The 21,967-nt window shown below is 42.5% G+C and overlaps 1 protein-coding gene across 3 annotated transcripts in view; it reads right to left on the reverse strand.

Moving 5' to 3' along the window:
• ASTN1 (astrotactin 1) overlaps positions 1-21,967 on the reverse strand; it is a 361,638-nt gene that overhangs the window by 73,872 nt on the left and 265,799 nt on the right. For all 3 annotated transcript variants that reach the window (XM_015099329.3, XM_042229137.1, XM_042229135.1), the window contains 2 exons: positions 20,251-20,355; positions 17,766-17,954 (listed from right to left, as the gene is read on the reverse strand). In XM_015099329.3, coding sequence (XP_014954815.2) covers positions 17,766-17,954; positions 20,251-20,355 — 294 coding nt within the window. The remainder of the gene's footprint in view (positions 1-17,765; positions 17,955-20,250; positions 20,356-21,967) is intronic.

Consider the following 21,967-nt stretch of genomic DNA (forward strand, 5'->3'; position numbering starts at 1 on the left):
CAAGGGCTTCTGTGCTATTAGATTCAAACTCTGTGGAATGAACCCTATCCCCTGCCAGACTTGAACAACTAGATGGGCCTTGTGTGGTTAAGTCTTTGCCAAGCTCTCTATCCCTTTCCAGTCATGTTAGGCCTTAAGGGGAGACCAGTGTGACCACTTCCTGGAGCCCCAGGACATGAACTCTGTTTAGGTAGGTACCATCTCCCTCTCTGGCCTCAGTGGGAGGTTGCCAGACCACAGGTAGTCTGCACACAGTCCTGCACAAAGCAGCCAGTCAGTGGTGTGGCCATCACACATGACCAGGGAATGGTCCAACCTGGCCCAATAGCCCCTCTCTCCAGGAATTGTTGGCACTGCCATGGGTCTTCCATCTAAAGCTCTCCACACCTGTCCCTTTGCGTCCCATCTTTAGTGTCTCACAGATTGCTCCTGGGAGCATCAGCCACCTTGAATATGGGCACTTTGGCAGTAGACAGAATACAGGTTGAAGAAACTTTCCAAGGAATGGGATAAACTCTCAGGGTTAGAAGTATGTTTGGGACCTTGCAACAACTTTCTCTGCCTCTTTTGTGGGTCAAAGAAAAGCCCGGAGAGGACTTCCCTGGTGTCTCAGATGGTAAAGAATTCACCTGCAATGCAGGAGACTTGGGTTTGATCCCTGGATCAGAAAGATTCATTCCCCTGGAGAAGGAAATGGCACTCCAGCATTCTTGCCTGGAGAATCCCATGGACAGAGGAGCCTGGCAGGCTACAGCCCATGGGATTGCAAGGAGTTGAACATGACTGAACAACTAACCCTTTCTTTCACTTTCTTTTCAGAGAGTTCAATCATGCTGTCCCACAGATGCTAACTAGCCAAACAAAAGAAGAAAAGAAATAAGATGAGGCTGGCAAAAGAAAGAGCTATGCTTGGCCTCAACATCTACAATCCCACAGTGGGCCAGGAGCCTTCTCTTACTACCCATGTATTCCTGATGCCTAGCACAGCATTGATCTACAGCAAATGACATACATTTCTGAATGAAGGCATACACATCATTACCTTGCAGAGGAACTCACAGCCTTCCCTCATGGTGCTGCTGATCGAGGTCTATGTGTCCTTGACTCTGCTATCACCAATGTATCAGCCATTGTGTCAAAGCCTAGTGAATTTCTTAGAGGGAAGTTGATCTGATTGGAAAACCATCTTCCCCCATCAGTTACAGAAACAGAAATGATGTATTCTGGGGCCTTTGACTGTTGCAACATTAATCAGCTTCATTTTGTAGTGTAGCTGGCAGTTGGGGCCACATTCAAAAATGATGTCAACTATTCTCATTTTTTTCTAAATTAATTACTTACCTAATCCATTTTTTTCTGCTGATTTCCTTGACATTAGTTTTTTCTTATGTATTTTTAATTTTTTCATTTAATTCTTATCTTTTAGTAATTGAACCAACTTCCAAAGAGTTCCATGAGATTCAAGGAGACAGTCTCTGATGACAGAGGAAGGCAAACTAGTAATAAGTAGTGGCCAAATGGATAAGCTTAGATGAAAGGGGTTTGTTGATTTGTTGGTTTAAGTCAATGTAGTTTTATGTCTTGTGTTGCCTTCCAACACAAGTTGCATTCCTACTTTTAAAGAAAGCAATGATAGGAAAGATTGTAAAAGAAAAACTATTGTTGGCTCCTACAGCACTAACTGGTAGCCAGAAACTTGAAATAACAATCATGTATTGGAGGTCCACACATGGCTTTGCCCCAGTTCCTAGTATATAATCCCAGTCCTACCCTGTGTTGGTCATTCATTTAAAGACTAGCCTATTCTTCCTGTGCCAAATCCTAGGACATGACATAAATCCCAAGACAGGGCAAATGCATGAGGTCCCCCACACAAAACAATCAAACCTGGAGATAAGGAAGAGGCGATGCTGTCTTAGACAACAGGCTGCTGTTTCCCTGGAAGGGGGAAAGGAGGAGACAAAAATATGGCATTCACTCACTTATTCAACCAGAGAAGGCAATGGTGACCCACTCCAGTACTCTTGCCTGGAAAATCCCATGGACAGAGGAGCCTGGTAGGCTGCAGTCCATGGGGTCACGAAGAGTCAGACACGACTGAGTGACTTCACTTTCACTCTTCACTTTCATGCATTAGAGAAGGACATGGCAACTCACTCCAGTGTTCTTGCCTGGAGAATCCCAGGGACCGGGGAGCCTGGTGGGCTGCTGTCTATGGGGTCGCACAGAGTCGGACATGACTGAAGCGACTCAGCAGCAGCAGCAGCGCTTATTCGACCAACATTTACTGACTGCCTGCTAGATGCTGTGCTTGGCATTATGTGTTGCAAGAGATGGGGTAGGAGTAGGGAGTGACCTTGGAGATTCGCTAGCTGTAGTCCCTACCTTTCAGAAATTGTTGACCCCCTTGTGCCTCTGAGAATACAAGAGTATTCCTCTAAAGCACATTATTAACAGAGAACAGGAAAAGATAGGAGCCTAACAAAAACACAGAAACTATTAGTCCGTTATTTCCCAACTCCAACATCCACTTATGCTGGAACTTGGGTTGCTTACTAGAGCCAAGGTCTCACCTCTGGGGCTCAAGGGGAACCGAAGTCTGCATCTTTATGCAGCCGGTGCAACCAGACAGGGCAGGTTTCAGGTCAAAAGTAAAGGGAAGGCTGCTACAGCTGGACACCTGCATGAATGTCCCCCTTCAGGAGAGGCACCTGACAGCTCTTCTGCACTTAAAAAGCAGCAACAGCCAGCTGCTTATCAAAGCTTCCCAGGGATGCTTTTCCATAGAGAGCACATTCTTATAGCCTCCGTTCCCCCATCCCCCCTCCAAAAATCCCTCTCATATGGGTGGGGTTTATTTCCTGGTCTTTTCTCAGCAAAAGAGCTACATAACTGGGACTGAAAATAGCTCGCAAAAGATGTGATTCTGGTCTTGATTTTTGTAATGGAGGTTTGACGTCCCTGTTCCACTGGGCTAGTTAGTGATTTGTGACTTCTAAAAGACACAGCGGTATTTCTAGGAAGAACACATTTATCCAGTTTTACTCCCTGACATTTTGATCAGCTGCTATTTTGTTCAAAAATTAGTGAACTGAACTGAAAATTATATTGAAATAATGCTAGTAATAATAATAGTGCTAATAATGAGTCAAAATGCATAGAACAGTTACAGGATGCTAGACACTCTGTTTCACAAATAATTATTGTATCTGATCCTTACTTGTAAGCTAAGTATCAATAGCCCTATTTTACAGAGAGGGAAAATGAGGCTCACAGACATTAAGTAAACTTAATAAAAATTCTGACACCTATCTGCCTGACTTTAAATTCTCACTATAAACAACAGTATTAAACTCCTTCCATTGCAGTATCAGTTGAATTAGCCTATTGAACCTGATCCAGGCCTTATTAAATGCTGCATTCTATTATTATAGTATTCTATTATCTATTCTATTCTATTATTCTATCTATTATCTATTATTTTATTTCTAATATGTAGAAATAATTTGCTGTATATATAGAGTCACAAAGAACTAAAAGTAAAAGAAGCTCTAAGTATTACCTAATTCAAGTTAGTTATTATACAGATGGCAAGATGATTTTGAAGAGCGTTAAGTAATTTACCCAAGGTCAGCTGGCTGGCTAATGGCTCAGCTGAGCGCAATAGCCCAGTTCTCCTGACTGCTCCCCACCCTCTCTGTCCCCCGCCCCCCTCCCCCCACCAGTGCTCTTTTCCTCACCACACTGCCTTAGAGTAGGATGGACTATAATATAGACATATTGCACTTAAGACACAAGGCATCCATCCCCCAAAATGCAGAAAGCCCAAGTGATGTCAAGTTCAAATTTTCACCTTGGTGCAGAATTTCCCATTGTCTCATTACTTATCTTGCAATTTTTCCCCCCATTTTTTTTTTTTGTGCAAAGATAAACTATTAGTTTTGTTATAGAGACCATAACTTAAGATCAAGATAAAAGTCTCAGTAAGTATAGGAACTGTACTCTTAAACCTGCTGCCATATGCTTATTTCTCTTGGATCAATAGCACCACAGGCAGCCCACTGAGAACTGATCTACATTTTGGATAAAAGAAGTGGGGGCTGAACAAATGGATCTCAGCCTAGCTTGCAGAATTGAGGAAACAAGTTTGGATGGAAGTAGAGTTTCTTCTCTTCATAGTCCACCAGAGAATTCAGGCCTCTTTCCCCTCAGTAATAGTGGATATGAGTCTGATATTTTCTAAGTAAATTCTATATGTGCTACATGATGCTACAAGCTATGAGAATTCAAAAACTTATGAAGCCTTTGCATTTTCTACGTCCCTGCCTGGATTGTTCAGTTCCTAGATCTTTGCATGATCAGCTCTCTCTGCCAGATCTCAGCTCAAACGCCCTGCTTCATCACTATCATTGAGGCCTTCTCTATGCCTGCCATCTTAATCAGCACCCCTTTCCCCATCGTCCAGTCATCCTCTGTTACATCCTCTGATTTTAGTTTCTTCATAGTATCTATCACTGTCTAGAATCATCGCTCTCATTTATTTGTCACTTGCCACTTTCTCTCTTCACTAAGATGTGAGCTCTGTAGAAGCAGGAAGTTTTTCTGTGTCATTCTCCACTGTATGCAAAGTGCCTAGACCAATATTCAGATATGGAAGGAAATGAATAAATGAATGAATGAGCCCACGCTCAGGAAGCAATCCATCAAGCTGTGAAGGCAAAAGCTTACATATTTTGAGCAGCTATATCCAGAAAGCTATATAATCAACTACTAACTTGTATATTATGGACAAGATGTTACTATTGTCAGGCTCATCATTATATGAAAGAAGTTCAATATTGCCACCAGAATTGTCATCCCATCAACTAAAATACTAGCCAGGTTAAAATATGAAACTCTAATAAATTTTTATTTTGAGAGTAAAACAACTGGGGGGACTCAAACGCTATTTTTTAAAAATAGAATCCTTGAGATAGTAAGATGAGGATAGTGGTGTCTACAGTACAAAGTGATTAAAAAAAAAAAAAAAGCTTATCACAGTTAATCCTAATTGTTGGCATGTTTCCAATTCCTTTCAGTGTCCAAAGGCTTAAGACGGTTCAATTCTGCACACAAGCCTAATAATCAATGGCTTAATTGGAGAAAAGTCCTGGTCCAAAGTGAAAACCATTCAGGCTTGTCCTCCTCTCTATGACAGATTGTCCTCTGCAGAGACGACACCAGGACACAGCCCTCGAGTCCACCGTGCTGTGGCTCCTGTGTTGAGGTTCCTGCACCAGGTAGGATAAGCAGGATGATGAAGGAACCCACACCCTGTTGGTCTCTGAGGAGAGAATCTAGCTTTTCTATTTGGTGTCATCCAGGAGCTTCTTAGACATGCAGAATCTCAGGCTCCACTCAGACTTACTGAATCAGAATCGCCATTTCAAGAAGATCCCAGGTGATACACAGGCATATTAAATTTTGAGAAGCACTGCTGCACAGGAAAACAAATACTCCTCCAGAAACTGAGTTGTCACCATTGATTGTGGGCCACCACTCCTCCCCCCACAACCAAAAAGTCAACAGTTCAGTTCAGTCGCTCAGTCGTGTCCAACTCTTTGCGACCCCGTGAATCGCAGCACGCCAGGCCTCCCTGTCCATCACCAACTCCCGGAGTTCACTCAGACTCACGTCCATCAAGTCAGTGATGCCATCCAGCCATCTCATCCTCTGTCATCCCCTTCTCCTCCAGCCCCCAACCCCTCCCAGCATCAGAGTCTTTTCCAATGAGCCAACTCTTCGTATGAGGTGGCCAAAGTACTGAAGTTTCAGCTTTAGCATCAGTCATTCCAAAGAAATCCCAGGGCTGATCTCCTTCAGAATGGACTGGTTGGATTTCCTTGCAGTCCAAGGGACTCTCAAGAGTCTTCTCCAAAACCACAGTCCAAAAGCATCAATTCTTCAGCGCTCAGCCTTCTTCACAGTCAAACTCTCACATCCATACATGACCACAGGAAAAACCATAGCCTTGACTAGACTGACCTTAGTCAGCAAAGTAATGTCTCTGCTTTTCAATATGCTATCTAGGTTGCTCATAACTTTTCTTCCAAGGAGTAAGTGTCTTTTAATTTCATGGCTGCAGTCACCATCTGCAGTGATTTTGGAGCCCCCCAAAATAAAGTCTGACACTGTTTTCACTGTTTCCCCGTCTATTTCCATGAAGTGATGGGACTGGATGCCATGATCTTCATTTTCTGAATATTGAGCTTTAAGCCAACTTTTTCAGTCTCCTCTTTCACTTTCATCAAGAGGCTCTTTAGCTCCTCTTCACTTTCTGTCATAAGGGTGGGGTCATCTGCACATCTGAGGTGATTGATATTTCTCTTGGCAATCTTGATTCCAGCTTTTGTTTCTTCCAGTCCAGCATTTCTCATGATGTACTCTGCATAGAAGTTAAATAAGCAGGGTGACAATATACAGCCTTGACGTACTCCTTTTCCTATTTGGAACCAGTCTGTTGTTCCATGTCCAGCTCTAACTATTGCTTCCTGACCTGCATACAAGTTTCTCAAGAGGCAGGTCAGGTGGTCTGGTATTCCCATCTCTTTCAGAATTGTCCACAGTTTATTGTGAGCCACACAGTCAAAGGTTTGGGCATAGTCAATAAAGCAGAAATAGATGTTTTTCTGGAACTCTCTTGCTTTTTCCATGATCCAGCAGATGTTGGCAATTTGATCTCTGGTTCCTCTGCCTTAGCTAAAACCAGCTTGAATATCAGGGAGTTCACGGTTCATGTATTGCTGAAGCCTGGCTTGGAGAATTTTGAGCATTACTTTACTAGCGTGTGAGACGAGTGCAATTGTGCAGTAGTTTGAGCATTCTTTGGCATTGCCTTTCTTTGGGATTGGAATGAAAACTGACCTTTTCCAGTCCTGTGGCCACTGCTGAGTTTTCCATATGTGCTGGCATATTGAGTGCAGCACTTTCCCAGCATTATCTTTCAGGATTTGAAATAGCTCCACTGGAATTCCATCACCTCCACTAGCTTTGTTCGTAGTGATGCTTTCTAAGGCCCACTTGACTTCACATTCCAGGGTGTCTGGCTCTAGATGAGTGATCACACCATCGTGATTATCTTGGTCATGAAGATCTTTTTTGTACAGTTCTTCTGTGTATTCTTGCCACCTCTTCTTAATATCTTCTGCTTCTGTTAGGTCCAGACCATTTCTGTCATTTATTGAGCCCATCTTTGCATGAAATGTTCCCTTGGTATCTCTAATTTTTAGAGATCTCTAAAGAGATCTTTTAGAGATCTCTAAAGAGATCTTTTAGAGATCTCTTGAAGAGATCTCTAGTCTTTCCCATTCTGTTCTTTTCCTCTATTTCTTTGCATTGATCTCTGAAGAAGGCTTTCTTATCTCTTCTTGCTATTCTTTGGAACTCTGCATTCAGATGCTTATATCTTTTCTTTTCTCCTTTGCTTTTCGCCTCTCTTCTTTTCACAGCTATTTGTAAGGCCTCCCCAGACAGCCATTTTCCTTTTTTGCATTTCTTTTCCATGGGGATGGTCTTGATCCCTGTCTCCTGTACAATGTCATGAACCTCATTCCATAGTTCATCAGGCACTCTGTCTATCAGATCTAGGCCCTTAAGTCTATTTCTCACTTCCACTGTATAATCATAAGGGATTTGATTTAGATCATACCTGAATGGTCTAGCAGTTTTCCCTACCTTCTTCAATTTCAGTCTGAATTTGGTAATAAGGAGTTCATGGTCTGAGCCATAGTCAGCTCCTGGTCCTGTTTTTGTTGACTGTATAGAGCTTCTCCATCTTTGGCTGCAAAGAATATAATCAATCTGATTTCGGTGTTGACCATCTGGCGATGTCCATGTGTAGAGTCTTCTCTTGTGTTGTTGGAAGAGGGTATTTGCTATGACCAGTGTATTTCCTGGCAAAACTCTATTAGTCTTTGCCCTGCTTCATTCTGCATTCCAAGGCCAAATTTGCCTGTTACTCCAGGAGTTTCTTGACTTCCTACTTTTGCATTCCAGTCTCCTATAATGAAAAGGACATCTTTTTGGGGTGTTAGTTCTAAAAGGTCTTGTAGGTCTTCATAGAACTGTTCAACTTCAGCTTCTTCAGCGTTGGGGCATAGAGTTGGATTACGGTGATATTGAATAGTTTGCCTTGGAAACGAACACAGATCATTCTGTCATTTTTGAGATTGCATCCAAGTACTGCATTTTGGACTCTTTTGTTGACCACGATGGCTACTCCATTTCTTCTAAGGGATTCCTGCCCATAGTAGTAGATATAATGGTTATCTGAGTTAAATTCACCCATTCCAGTCCATTTTAGTTTGCTGTTTCCTAGAATGTTGACATTCACTCTTGCCATCTCATTTGACCACTTCCAATTTGCCTTAATACATGGACCTGACATTCCAGGTTCCTATGCAATATTGCTCTTACAGCATCGGACCTTACTTCTATCACCAGTCACCTCCACAGCTGGGTATTGTTTTTGCTTTGGCTCCATCCCTTCATTCTTTCTGGAGTTATTTCTCCAGTGATATCCAGTAGCGTGTTGGGCACCTACTGACCTGGGGAGTTCCTCTTTCAGTATCTTATCATTTTGCCTTTTCATACTGTTCATGGGGTTCTCAAGGCAAGAATACTGAAGTGGTTTGCCATTCCCTTCTCCAGTGGACCACATTCTGTCAGACCTCTCCACCACGACCCGCATGTCTTGGGTTGCCCTGCAGGCATGGCTTAGTTTCATTGAGTTAGACAAGGCTGTGGTCCTAGTGTGATTAGATTGAGTAGTTTTCTGTCAGTATGGTCAACACCAGCAACCAAAAATCCAGAAAACTCAAGGTGAAAGGCAGTAGATCCATCATGAAGTCTAACCGTGGTTGACATCTGTGATATTGAATGTGATATCTGTGATATTGTGATATTCAATTAGACCAGTGACTCGGCTTCAATTCCATCTTGATCTCACTTCCATTTTGTCCACTAACCTTCCCACGTTCATCTCTTCTTGTGCCATTGGCAGGCAAAATAGCATGTCACCATCTGCAATGTATCTTCGTAGGTGAAGGCATTCTTCTTGTCTTCACTCAGTCACGTACTGCTTTGGTGACCACATGCAAGTTACTTAAGCTCTCTGAGGCTTTATTTTCTTATCTATAAATAGGGAAGGTAAGACTTAAGTGGTGTACATGTCTGGAGGGCTTCCCAGGTGGCACAGTGGTAAAGACTCCACCTACTAATGCAGGAGACTCAGAAGACTTGGGTTCAATCCTTGGTTCAGGAAGATCCCCTGGAGGAGGAAATGGCAACCTGTTCTAGTATTTTTTTTTTTTCCCCCACTCTAGCATTATTGTTGGAGAATTTCATGGACAGAGGAGCCTGGCGAGCTACAACCTACAAGGTCACAAAAGACAGAGATGACTGAGTGAGTGAGCACACATGTTTGAGGACTAAATGAAGAAGGCTACATAAGAGGCTATTTGGTAATATTATTTTGATAACTTCTTCCTCAACCTACAGATCCAGTTTACTCCGGACTCTGCACCAGAGCCTGGGGACTTGAAGACTCAAATTAAATCCTCAGACATATGTTTCAAAAAGCTTAGAGCCTCCTGGAAGCTGCTGTTTATGACACCACCCGGCTCAGCATCAGTAGCACCTTCATCAGGCCTGTCTGCCTGGGAATGCCATACAACAGCTGTTTCCTCTAAACCCCCTCTCTGCTCACAACAGGGTTTTGCATGTAGCAGGCCCTCAGCAAACGTTTGTTGAATGAATTAATTAATCATTGAAAGAAAATAGCTATATGCTATAATCGCTTTGCCATTTGAGTGCTAACTTTGCCATTGTAAATGTACATAAAAAGAGCCTTTGCAGCTGGTTTGCAACCCTGGGGTTGTAACACATTAAGTATTATACAGACATAAGTTATTATTCTTCACTGGCTTTCTATGTTCTGCCTTGAACGTAACAGGGTTTTGTGCCATGTAGCACAGTTATGCCCGTTAGCCTATGGACCATACCCGCATCAAATACACCAGACTAGGTCTCTGCTGACCAACTCTCACAGACTGGATCAGATGCTGATGACTGATTTAGCTATTGTTTTTGCTTCAGCTATGGCCGAAATCTGATCACTGTCTTAGGAAGATGAACCAATTGGGTCTTTCCTGGCTTCTCTCCACCCAAAAACTAATTGATGACAAGTGGGAAAGGTGGCATTCTGTGTGGTAGAAATATAATGTCATTCAGGTGGTTTACTTCTCTTTTTGATTCTAACCTAACTTAAGACCTCTGAGAACTAGAGAGTCCCCTTAAGGGAAAAACTCTTAGCTTGTGTTTTGGAAGAAGAGGAAGATATTCTTCTTGGCTTTCCCCATGGAAAGGAAGTAACTGGCTGGAAACCAACTAATCAATGCCCCCACCACCTGACCATTGCCTAACCCCCAGTAGATTATGGACTAGAAGGTACAGCAGAAAGGAAGAGCTTGCTGCTGCTGCTGCTGCTGCTGCTAAGTCGCTTCAGTCGTGTGCAACCCCATAGATGGCAGCCAACCAGGATCCCCTGTCCCTGGGATTCTCCAGGCAAGAATACTGGAGTGGGTTGCCAGGAAGAGCTTGCTTATCACCAACTGTCACCCATATAATACCACGGATATGTCCCAAAAGCAATGGCAAGGAAGAGCTATGCCAAAGGTCAGATCTAACGTAGCAATGAAAGTGACACTGGAAAAGAAAAGGAAGAAAGACCCAAGGAAATCCACTCCCAAATGGAGTACCAAAAAGCAAAAGGAAGAAGAAAGAGAGAAAGAAAATATACTGAGCTCAATGTGTCAGGCTAAGGATTAAAATTAAGCCTGTGGAAGTTCTTCTTTGAAGAAGGTTCAACTTTTTTGGTCACTTGTCTGAAATCTACAGATCTATGCCTCTTTTTACTGGTTTCTTCTGAAGTAAGAACAAAATAAAGGATTTACTCGTTTGACAATAGTGATGCAAATTATACGCCAGGCACTGTGTCAGGGGTGAAGACTCAAAGATTAATAAGAAATGATCTATTGTTTTGCACTTCCTCCCAGATTTCTATCTAGGGTTCAGCTCTTTGTAAATACAACAGATGTTTTGTTCTTTTTCCAGTTAACTTTCTAAATCTTTACTCGAGATAATAGAAAACTTTTCAGAATATATTTTTAATGTGTTAAAAAAGTTTTATTGAAAAGTGGCCCATGCTTATTGTGGGAAAAGCAAAAGAAGGTTTTAGTATAAAAATAAAAGCCCCTACCCTATACCATATCCCTAATCTTGAAATAAACAGGTAATTTGTGTGTGTATGTATACACACACACACACACATACAAATGTACATATGTAGTATGAGAGAGAATGTGTGTGTGTGTGCGTGTTGCTCAGTCACTTTAATTGTGTCTGACTCTTTGCAACCCTAGGGGCTGTACGCCACCAGGCTCCTCTGTCCATTGGATTCTCCAGGCAAGAACACTGGAGTGGGTTGCCACGCCCTCCATCAGGGGTCTTCCCTACCCAGGCATCAAACCCGCATCTCCTGCGTCTCCTACAGAGACGCAGAATCCTTGCAGAAGGATTCTTTACTGCTGAGCCACCAGGGAAGGCCCTGAGAGAGAGGCTAAAGATTATATTTATGTAGATGGGTATATGCATATTTTTATATACAGCATTTTTGAATCAGACAAGACCCTAATATATCTACTTTTCTGCAACTTGCTTTGTTCACTTGCAAATGGTTAGGAATAGAGCATCTCTGCACAGACAGATAGTAAACTGTAGTAATAGTTTCCTGGTTGCCTCTGGGGAGTGGAACTAGATTACTGGGAAATAAGAGTGAGAAGATTTATTTTTCACTTTATTCTGTTTTATACATTTTGCATTTTTTAAATAAACTTTTTAAATTACAAAAGTCAGGGAAATATGGTACATGCTTTCAAGTCTATTATCACGGGAGACAGTCATACAGGGAAATGACAATACAGGGACATGTGAAGAGCACTGCTAACGGATATAGATAAGGAGCTCTAAGAGCATAAAGCAGGAAGCAAAGATTCTGACGAGCATCATGGAAGACTTGGTGAAAGTGGAAACTTTAGAACTGGCTCTTGAAGAGCAGGACTGAGGTAACAGAATGCAGGTAGATAGAAGACAAGGTTGGGTAGGCTCAACAGTGTGGAACAGCTCGACGCCCTCTTCCAAACCAGTGGGAATCTTGACCCTGGACCCAGAGTTGGGGCCTGACATTGGGTCAGGGTATCATTTAATTGCAGATGGTAATTTAAGGAGCTGAAGTTTGTGATTAAAAGACACAAGCGAGAAACAGAAATCATAACCAGGAAGACAAACCTGTAGATCCTAAGGGCCTAAGCAGAGCATAAGATCCACCCAGAAATGAGACAAAGGAACAGACACTAGAGAAGAGAATTTCAAGGGAGAGGGCAAGAGAGGGGCCCAAGAAAAAAATTTCTGAGTGAGAAAAGTAGTTGTAGAAACTTTAGAGCACATACCTATGGCCTCAGACTGAAGCAAGAAGGGAGTCTCAAAGCCTAAAACTGTATGGAATCAAATGCACCCATTTTTGGATTGATGCAAGTGGTCTTGCATCATCAGAGAGGGGGAATGCTCGAGGCAGGGAATGGTCAGTGACACAATAGCTAGAGAGGGCAGAGGGGATGGGAAGCTGAATGTTTGCTCCCACAGATGCCCTGGTCCTAATTTCTAGAACCTATGAATGTTACTAGTGATTGGCAAAAGAGATTGTGCAGATATGCTTAAATGACGAGTCTTGAGATGGGAAGAGCATCCTGCATTATCTGGTTGGGTCCAATGTAATCAAAAGGCTCCTTATAAGAGAAGGCAGGAGGAGTTAGAGAGAAGACCATGCCGCTCAGGGACTGGAGTGATGCCCTTTGAAGATGGAGGAAGGAGACTCAACCAAGGAATACAGGTAGCCACTACAAGCTGGAAAGGGCAAAAAAGGCAAGGGGCGGTTTTCCCCTAGAGCTTTCAGAAGCTGGTCTCACTGATACCTTGAGCTCAGTCCACTGAAACGGATTTGGACCTCTGGTCCCAGAACTTTTGGGAATAAATGTATGATGTTTTAAGCCATCAAGTTCATAGCAATTTGTTACAGCAGCCGTAGGAAACTAAGGCAGGGAGTGAAGCCAGGTTCATGCTGTAAGACATTAGTGAAAGGCTTCAAGCTGACGGGTCAAGTCATTAAGGAGCATTTTAAAAATGATAATAGATGGTGAAATGTAGAATGGACTAGACAGGCATGAAACTGAACCAAAAGAGGCACACGAGGATGCTACTTCAGTATCTCCTATGACAGCTGATACTGTAAGGTGATGCAGTTTTGAGAACTGGATAGTAGAAGACACGGGTTAAAGAAGTATTTAGGTGCTAAAAAGAAGAAAACTTTGTAAGTGGTTGAACTTGGAGGCGGGGAGGAGAATACAAAGAAGGGCTCCTCACTTTATATTTTGGCCCATCAATGTGGTTCACAAATCTACTATGTGGTTCACGAATCAATGTGGTTCACGAATACAGAGAAAAGAGCTGATCATGGAATATCCAGGTAGAAATGGTAAACACTCACGACAAATGAGATTTTTAATTTCAGGGAGAAAGGAAGGATTTGAGATATGGGTTGAAGTAGATACAGGAGAGAATCACCCAGCATCAGTGAAGATGAGATGAATATTAAGGATGAAATCCTGAAAAACGACCAAAACTTCAGTGATTTCTTTAGAGGAATAAGGGCAAAAAAGAATAAGAAATAAAGTCCCAAGATTAATAAAGAGAATCTGAACAGAATACCATCAGGGACACCAGAGGAGGGAATTTATAAAAAGGCAGACTTGGCCAACAGGAACAAATTCTTCAGCCGAGATAAAATAAAACGATAGTTCAGTTTTAGTTTAGTTTAGTTTTCTATAGAATAGAAAACAGAAACTCTGCTTAGGACGTCCTTAGTTTCCCTCTCCAGAGTTATTTCTGTAGTGTAACAGGGTTGGAGGAAATTATTTGAAGAGTGAAAAGAAGTTGAGGAAATAGAGAAAAGATGTACAAACGACTTGCTTAAGAAATCTGATTGTGATGTGTGGCGGAACTAGTGGTAAAGAACCCATCTGCCAATGTAGGAGATGTAAGAGACCCAGGTTCGATCCCTGAGTGGGGAAGATCCCCTGGAGGAGGGCATGGCAGCCCACTCCAGTATTCCTGCCTAGAGAATCCCATGGACAGAGGGGTCTGGCAGGCTACAGTCCAGAGTGGCACAGTGTCAGACATGACTGAAGCGACTTAGCACAGCACATGTTGAAAGGAAACAGTGATTAAAAAGTTGCATATTTATAAAAATTTCATTTTTTTTTGAAAATAGAAACTCAGGCTGAAGAGGCTGTAGGGATTAAAAAGGAGACCAGTGAGTGAGGACTAAGAGGAAGCAGAGAGGGAAGGAAGCAAGGGCACAGGGGGAGAGACTCAACTGAAAAGGAACTCACTACAGTTCCTGAGGCACGAGGGCAAAGGATGATAAGGAAGAAGATGGAAGTAAGCGTATAAGTGGAGAGATCGAGGTTGGAAAATTTCAACTCAGATAGCCTTTATATGCTCTGTAGAAAAGAAGAGAGACTAATCTTAGATAAGGAGAAATGGGAAGTATCTTTTCTGACTGGAGTTCCAGTCAGACTTGTCTGAAGACAGTCAAAGTGTTAGTAGTTCAGTCATGTCTGACTCTTTGAGAACCCATGGACTGTAGCCCACCAGTCTCCTCCATCCATGGGATTCTCCAGGCAAGGATATTAGAGTGGGTTGCCATTCCCTTCTCCAGGGGATCTTCCATGATGCAGGGATCAAACCCAGGTCTCCTGCATTGCAAGTGGATTCTTTACCACTGAGCCACAAGGGAAGCCCTGTCTGAAGACAAGTGATCCTAAATATTGGTCTGACCAAACCATATACTGGTTGTATGACACGTAAGTATCCACTGAAACAAAGGCTGCCCTTTGAAGATCTGGTCAAAAATATCCATCTCTAAGGATATCCCTCGTGGTCCAGTGGTTGAGACTTCACCTTCCAATGTGGGCTCATTCCCTGGTCAGGGAGCTAAGAATCCACGTGCCTTGTCACCAAAACATCGAACAGAAGCAATACTGTGATACACTTAATAAAGACTTTAAAACAGGTCCACATCAAAAAGATTTCATATCCACCTCTGAATTCTCATCAGTCAGGCATACCTAAACCATCTCATGTGTCTGTGATAAAACCCACATGTGAAGCCATCACATGAGAAGGGCCTTTACCACCACTTCCATCACTAGCAGCAGCAGCAACAACAACCAATACTTGTTGAGGGATTGTCCTGTGCCCAGCTCTGTGCTGGACCCTGGGATTTTAAAGTTGAATAAGGCATAGAACCCACCCTTGAGAAGCTGCATAGTGATTTAAAGAAAGAGAAGGAAAGTCTTTAATGCAAATGCCTGACCTGAGGAAACCTCTCACATGAAGGGAGGCTTCGAGGATCCATAAAGTGTCTGAGCTGGAAGGCACCATGAGAGCTTTACAGGGAAGGCACTGATAGTTAATTGAATAAACAAAGTCACCTAGCTGATTCTAGATTCCCAACCCTTAGCCCTATGATCTTTCCACTTCATTTCACCCCTGACAAGCCTCCCTTCCTATTCAATCCATAAGCAATTTTAGGTACCTAATCATAGGTACAAAAGCAAAGAACAGAAAACCCCTTTTCACTGGAAAGTTTTAAAAGTTAGAGCAGGCAAGAACCTATAATCAAAGGACTTGAGTCTAAAAAGGTGTCACTTTTATGTCATGGTAGGTATAGTCCTCTCAGAACACTTGTCACCACTCGTGTATAAATTCCATTTTGGAACAACAGTCCCCAGAGTGCAGAAAAGCAGAAGAAAATCTTCCTTTGTCTTATGTACTTATAATTCTTAATCAGTAGCAGGCTTCATGCTTTTGGAATAAAAAGAAATTAGTGCCTAGAGAGAAGAAAACTATTTTAGTGTAAGAATCAGACCCAAGGATAAGAGACCCAAAGTGGGTGACACAGAGGTCAGAGTTAGGGGTCAGCTGAGGGGTAGGGATATGTGAACAACTACAACAGATCAAAATAGACATACTAAAGTGGTTGAATATCTTTTAATAGCAACAGCAAGCAAGGGCTGATATACATCATATTTATGGGAAAATGAAGCCAACAGTTGGACTGTGATAAAACCAGCTCCTGTGTGCAAGAATGGCATGAGATCAAGAGGGATAAGGGCATAATGCCAAGGCCATGGACAAACGTTCCTCTTGGGCTTAGTAAGGATATTACAATGCTCAGGAGAGACGCAAGGGGCAGAACCAGGAGTTCTGAGGAAGGTCAGACTTGTATCTCCCAGCAGTCCCAGAGCCTGGCAATCCTTGAACCCCTGGCAAACAGAAATGGAGGAGGGTTTAGCCCTTCGATTCAATCAGGAGGCTCTGGCATGGAAACATAAGAAAGTTTTGCCAGCTGGAACTGGTCTTATCGAAATGTACTTACATTATACTCCTTTCTTGGCAAACTGGAATCAGAGTAATTTTAAGATGTTGACATTTGAATGGAGACAAGAAGCCTGTGGTTGTGTCTTTGAGCTTACAGGAATCAGGACCTGGTGGGGGACGGGAGAGGAAGTCTGCAGCCCAGGCACAAGCCTCTTGCCTCTTTTGGAAGAAAGTGTCCAGTGGAAGGAGAGGCTCTCGTGCCTCTACTACCTCTTAAGCAAGACAAAACAGAAATCTGTGTGGAGCTCAGAGAGCATCTAAGCCATGGGAGCACATTTTCCCCACTGCAGCCCTGCTGGCAGCAGAGGGTCCCTAGTCTCAGAGGGAAGCCTTGTCATCAAATCTTAGCTTGACCTACTTCTTGAGTTTTCATTGTGCTCATTTCATCACTTGCCCTTTAACAACTCACACCTCCATAATTTGGCCTCATCAGAATGCTGTGAGGATAAGCTCAGATGAAGAAATTCCATGAATGGCAATTCTAAACCGAGTCTTGCTCAGTCAGAATACAAATTTACCAGCCAGTACTCCTCCTCCACTAGAAGGTGAATCCAAAAGGTTTGAGAAATTCCAGTTCCTTATACATACTTGGACTGAATACTAACTTGCCATCAAACACTGGACATTTGTGAGACTGTTATCCACAGCTATATAAATACCCGGGGCAATGGAGATTTTCTCATAGCACAGAGCAGCAGGAAAAAATGCTCCTAAACACAGGGCAGGATGGAATGAGAAGGTGTTTGCTATGCCGTTAGTTACTGGAAGGGGTTGCCAGTCAGCGCAGGATGGGATTGCTGGGGGCAGGAAGTGACAGGGAGGCTGCAAGGCTGTTCTTTCCTCCCCACTGCAGAACTGTCTAATACATTGCCTGTGCTGTGGTAGCAGGATGAATGGTGGCTGGTAAAAACCTTTAGATTACTTTCTCTGCGTTAACCAGGTCAGTGACCAGATAGCTTTGACTCTATCCTGTATCTAAAGTTTCCCCAAATACCTCTGTTTTGATATTTAGCTTTAGTAACCAAACCTTGACAATTCAAAGGATGGGAAAGAGCATTGAGGCAAATTAAACCTTCACCTACAGACTCCCTACATTTGGTCCCATAGATGCATGCAGGCGGCCAGGGCTTGGACAAAACATAGAACTTGTCAGTGAGCATGTCACTCACCTTTGCTGATGTCTTCATATTCCAGCCAGAGTCGCCGCTGGACCTGCTTGTTTGGGTACCAGATAGAGCAGGATTCCTCAAAGCCGTAGATAGCTTCCTGGATGTAGTGGTTGCCAAACTGGTCCAACAAGGCTACAAAATCCCCGCGAGATGTAGCCCCGTCCAGGGAGTGGAGGGCGTTGCTGAGGGCTATAGAGAAACATCACCCAGGATTAAGAGTGAGGATTCATAATATGGGTATCCCGGCTTCTCAGGCCCTCCAGCCTCAAATCCGCAAGTGCCACGTGACCCAAAGTGATGCTGGAGAGCTGGCTGGAACTATCAGGTGAGTATCTCCAAGTAGCTGAGGCAGACATTTCAGTTCCTAAAAGAATATTTCTTCAAGCCAATTGGTTGTTAACTTTGTGCAAGTTGAGTAAAACATTGTCACATCTCCACCACCCACCTGCTTAAGTCAATTTTTTTTTTCAAATCACAATCATGACATTAAATCAACTTAGTGAGCTCAAATAATAGCATTCAAAATGAAGGAGAATAGCATAGTTTAAAATAGAAACACAAATACCAGCAGAGAACATTTCCCATCAGAAGATGAAATATGGCTTCATGAAACTTCTGTTGTGTGTAAGTGAGTGTGTGTGTGTATGTACAAGGTCACGGTATAAAATGTATTTTAACTGTGTATAGGGATCAGAAAAGTCTGCAGGATTTTGCTCTTCATGCAGAAACATTGGTAATGCAAAGACAATGGAAGACGAATAATAAGGAAAGTCACTAAAACACTGCTTATATCTATTTAGGAAAAAAGTATATAAAGACTGGGAAATGGCAAACGGAAGAAAGAACCTGTTTGCCACCTCACTCACCTCCCCAGACAAATCTTGGATTTGCTTTCCCTGTTTAAGAGAATTATGTTTGTCAGAAAGATAATCTATGGCAAATTTTTCAAACCCAGTATCTTCTCTGACCAACGTTGTACAGCCTTCCTTTTGACACACCTGTGTCCTGTCAGCAAGGCAGAGCATGGCTCAAGCTTAAGACCCCAAGTGCAGACACCCATATCATCCATGATGCCATGTGCGGCTTCAAAAGGCATGTGGCAGCAGAGATACCTGTCTGTTATCCCCTGGTAGGCATATGGCATCTGGGCTGCGTGCAAATAAGTATGTGCTCAGGGTAGGGTCTCTATTGCCATGTGTTTCTAGAATGAAGAGTAGCTTATCTCATTCTAGGCGTTTTCTGCACCAGTAGATTTTACTTCACTAATAATCCCTTCTTGCCAAGAACCCTGGTGATAGAAAAGATCTAAACCCCTGTGTGTGCTCTGGAGATGTTCTATATCCTTAATGCCTCTTCTTTCTCTCCGCATCAAGCTTTACCTTTAGTGAGTATATGTCTCACTGCTCTTTCTCTCTACCCCTGACCTTCCATCTCTCTCTCATTGGCCCTAAAGCTCAGCCTCCCTGTTGCCGACCCTGAGTCCTCTCACCCTGTCTTGTCATCCTGTGTCAACAAAAGCATTCAGCTCTAGTCCCCCTTTCACTCAACACAGTGAAGCCAGACTCTGGAGCATAAAGTTCAGGTTTGGAACATTCTTGTAGCCCCCGAGCAAGGAGCGGAGTCACGTTCTTCTAGTCCATGGGGCTGAGGTGAAATAGGGATGCAAACCTAGGTTAAGGCCGTCTTGTTAGATATTTCCTCTTCTGCAAACTTCTCAGTGGGATTGCTCAAATGTTAGGAAAAACTTGACTCAAGGCATTTATCACTAAGGTTTGAAGAATACTTACACAAGATGCCTCATTGTTCTGTTTTGGAATAATTTATTCTAAGTAAGTTTAGAATTCACTATTCCTTAACTTACTAGAAACAGAGACATAAGTATGCGTGTGTGTATATAGTAGATAAATCTGTATCTTTCTATCTTGTTTACTTACTGTTTAGAAATCTTTGTTGTGTTGTTTAGTTACTACATTGTGTCTAAGTGTTTGTGACCCCGTGGACTGTAGCCCACCAGGCTCCTCTGCCCATGGGATTCCCAGGCAAGAATACTGGAGTGGGTTGCTTTCTATTTTTCTTTACCACTTCCTCTTTATTGCTCTCTGGCTCGTATTTCTTTCAGTAGATAGAACCTCTAAAGTATACTCTTTGCATTTGGAAAATTTTATTCTGTCAGTTTATAAAAAGTCTGCTTTTGTATGACCCCAGGAAAAATGATAAAGTAGGTGCTCATCTTCCATGGTTCCCACAGTGCCCTTTCCATCTCTTCTATCATCCGAGATAGAACTTGCAATTTAATTTATGCTAAGAAAATGATCCCATTCCAGCCATTTGCCCTGAAGGGTGAATCGAGTGAACAGGTTATAGATCTTGTGCAGTGGCTACATTTTTGGACGGCATCTCCAACATGGATAAAAGGTTTGCGCCCTTGGGAAGGAACTCCATACGCCAGGGGTGGGTGGGAGGGACGGCTCACAGCTGCGCTCACCCTGAGAGACGGTCACTTGGTTGAGCTTGATGTGGTACATGACAGAGCGGACCTTCCAGTGCTGCAGCACGGGGTATCCGGACACCTCACTGAAGTTCACCATCCCTAGGGACAGAGGAGATGAGGGCTCAGTGTGTGCAGTTGATTCGTAAGTCCCAAGTCTTCTGGTTAGGGGGTGTAATTGTGAGAAAATGAGAAAGCGTGCTTGGATGGAGAAACCTTCTGCAGTCATAGTAACAACAGGTATAACCTTTACTCGGTGGCAGGCATTTGGCTAAGCACTTTGTAAATAGTCACATGATCCTTGTGAACTAGGTGCTTTTGTTTGTATCTTATAAATGAGAAAACTGAAGCTTAGAGAGGGTGTTTACATAGGGCCCTACACAGAGCCAGATAGAGTTCCAGGTGTGTCTGAGACCAGGCCTGGGTTCTCAACCTTTCTCCTCTACTACTCCCTTAATAAATATATATGAAACTCTAGGCTTACTGGAGCACACAGGTTTTTACTCTCTTTAATAGCTGTAGTAATTGACTCAGCTCACGTTCCTGATAACATTGATTTTTGTGTCCTATTTAACTGATTTGTGTTCAGTATTAAGGTTTTAATTACTCTGAAGCTGATAATGCTGTTTTGTCTTTACCAGGAGCAACTGTATTAGCATAAGTAAGTTAGTAAGGGGCAGGAATGGGCCCTATACCAGGGGTTCCCAACCTCCAGGATCTAACACCTGATGGTCTGAGGTGGAGCTGATATAATAACAATAGCACGTGATGATTATTTTTATAATTTCATAATCATAATTCATAATTTTATAATTATTCAATGTGTTTAATACTATTATTATAATTACTATCAAACTGATATAATAATAATTAAAGTTAATAATAGTATTAACTTTATTGTGAAATAAAGCACACAATAAATGTAATGCATTTGAATCATCCCGAAAACAGCCCTCCACCCCCCTCCCCTCCCAGGTCTGTAAAAAAATTGTCTTCCATGAAACCAGTCACTGGTGCCAAAAAGGCTGGGGACCACTGCCTTATGCTCAATGTCATCAATGTGCCAGACACGTGATAGACACTTTATGTGTGGTCCCTCTTTTATAAACGGGAAAACTGAGGCTCTGAGGAGCCAAGTTACTTACCCATGGTCATTCTCAATTAATATAGCCTCTTAGTGATGCTATAATGAGCTGTTCTTGCTTGAACACCTTGGAGAAAGAGTGGCATTCTACTGGAATTCTAGTCATTACTATAAATGTAAAATGCTACAGAAACAAAATAATTAGGCCATAGGAAACAAAGAAATCACCTTGCTAACTTTAGAAAGTCAATTTTAGCTTCATTTCTCTGCCTAATGTATGCATATGTGTATGTGTATATATATATGTACATATGCAAATATAATGATCACAGATACGATAAACTTAGATAGTGAGTGTGTCTGCATAAATATAATGGCAATAACATACACATAGTGAATTATCTTGCCATTTTGACCCATGCTTCCTTGGAGCTAAATCAACTAATTTAGTACCTAAACTGGATGAAGAGTGGGTGGGATTAATTAGCTGCTTGTCAACTCCAATCAAATTAGCTAAGTAACTGCCAAATTTCCATTTCTGTGTGAATCATATGGGAATAATTATAGATAAGAAAAATGGAAAAAAAAGGTCAGGAGAGGTGCTTACTGAATCAACTGCTTAAATTTGAT

The sequence above is a fragment of the Ovis aries genome, chromosome 12 (assembly GCF_016772045.2).
Source record: "Ovis aries strain OAR_USU_Benz2616 breed Rambouillet chromosome 12, ARS-UI_Ramb_v3.0, whole genome shotgun sequence".
Classification (NCBI taxonomy): Eukaryota; Metazoa; Chordata; class Mammalia; order Artiodactyla; family Bovidae; genus Ovis; species Ovis aries.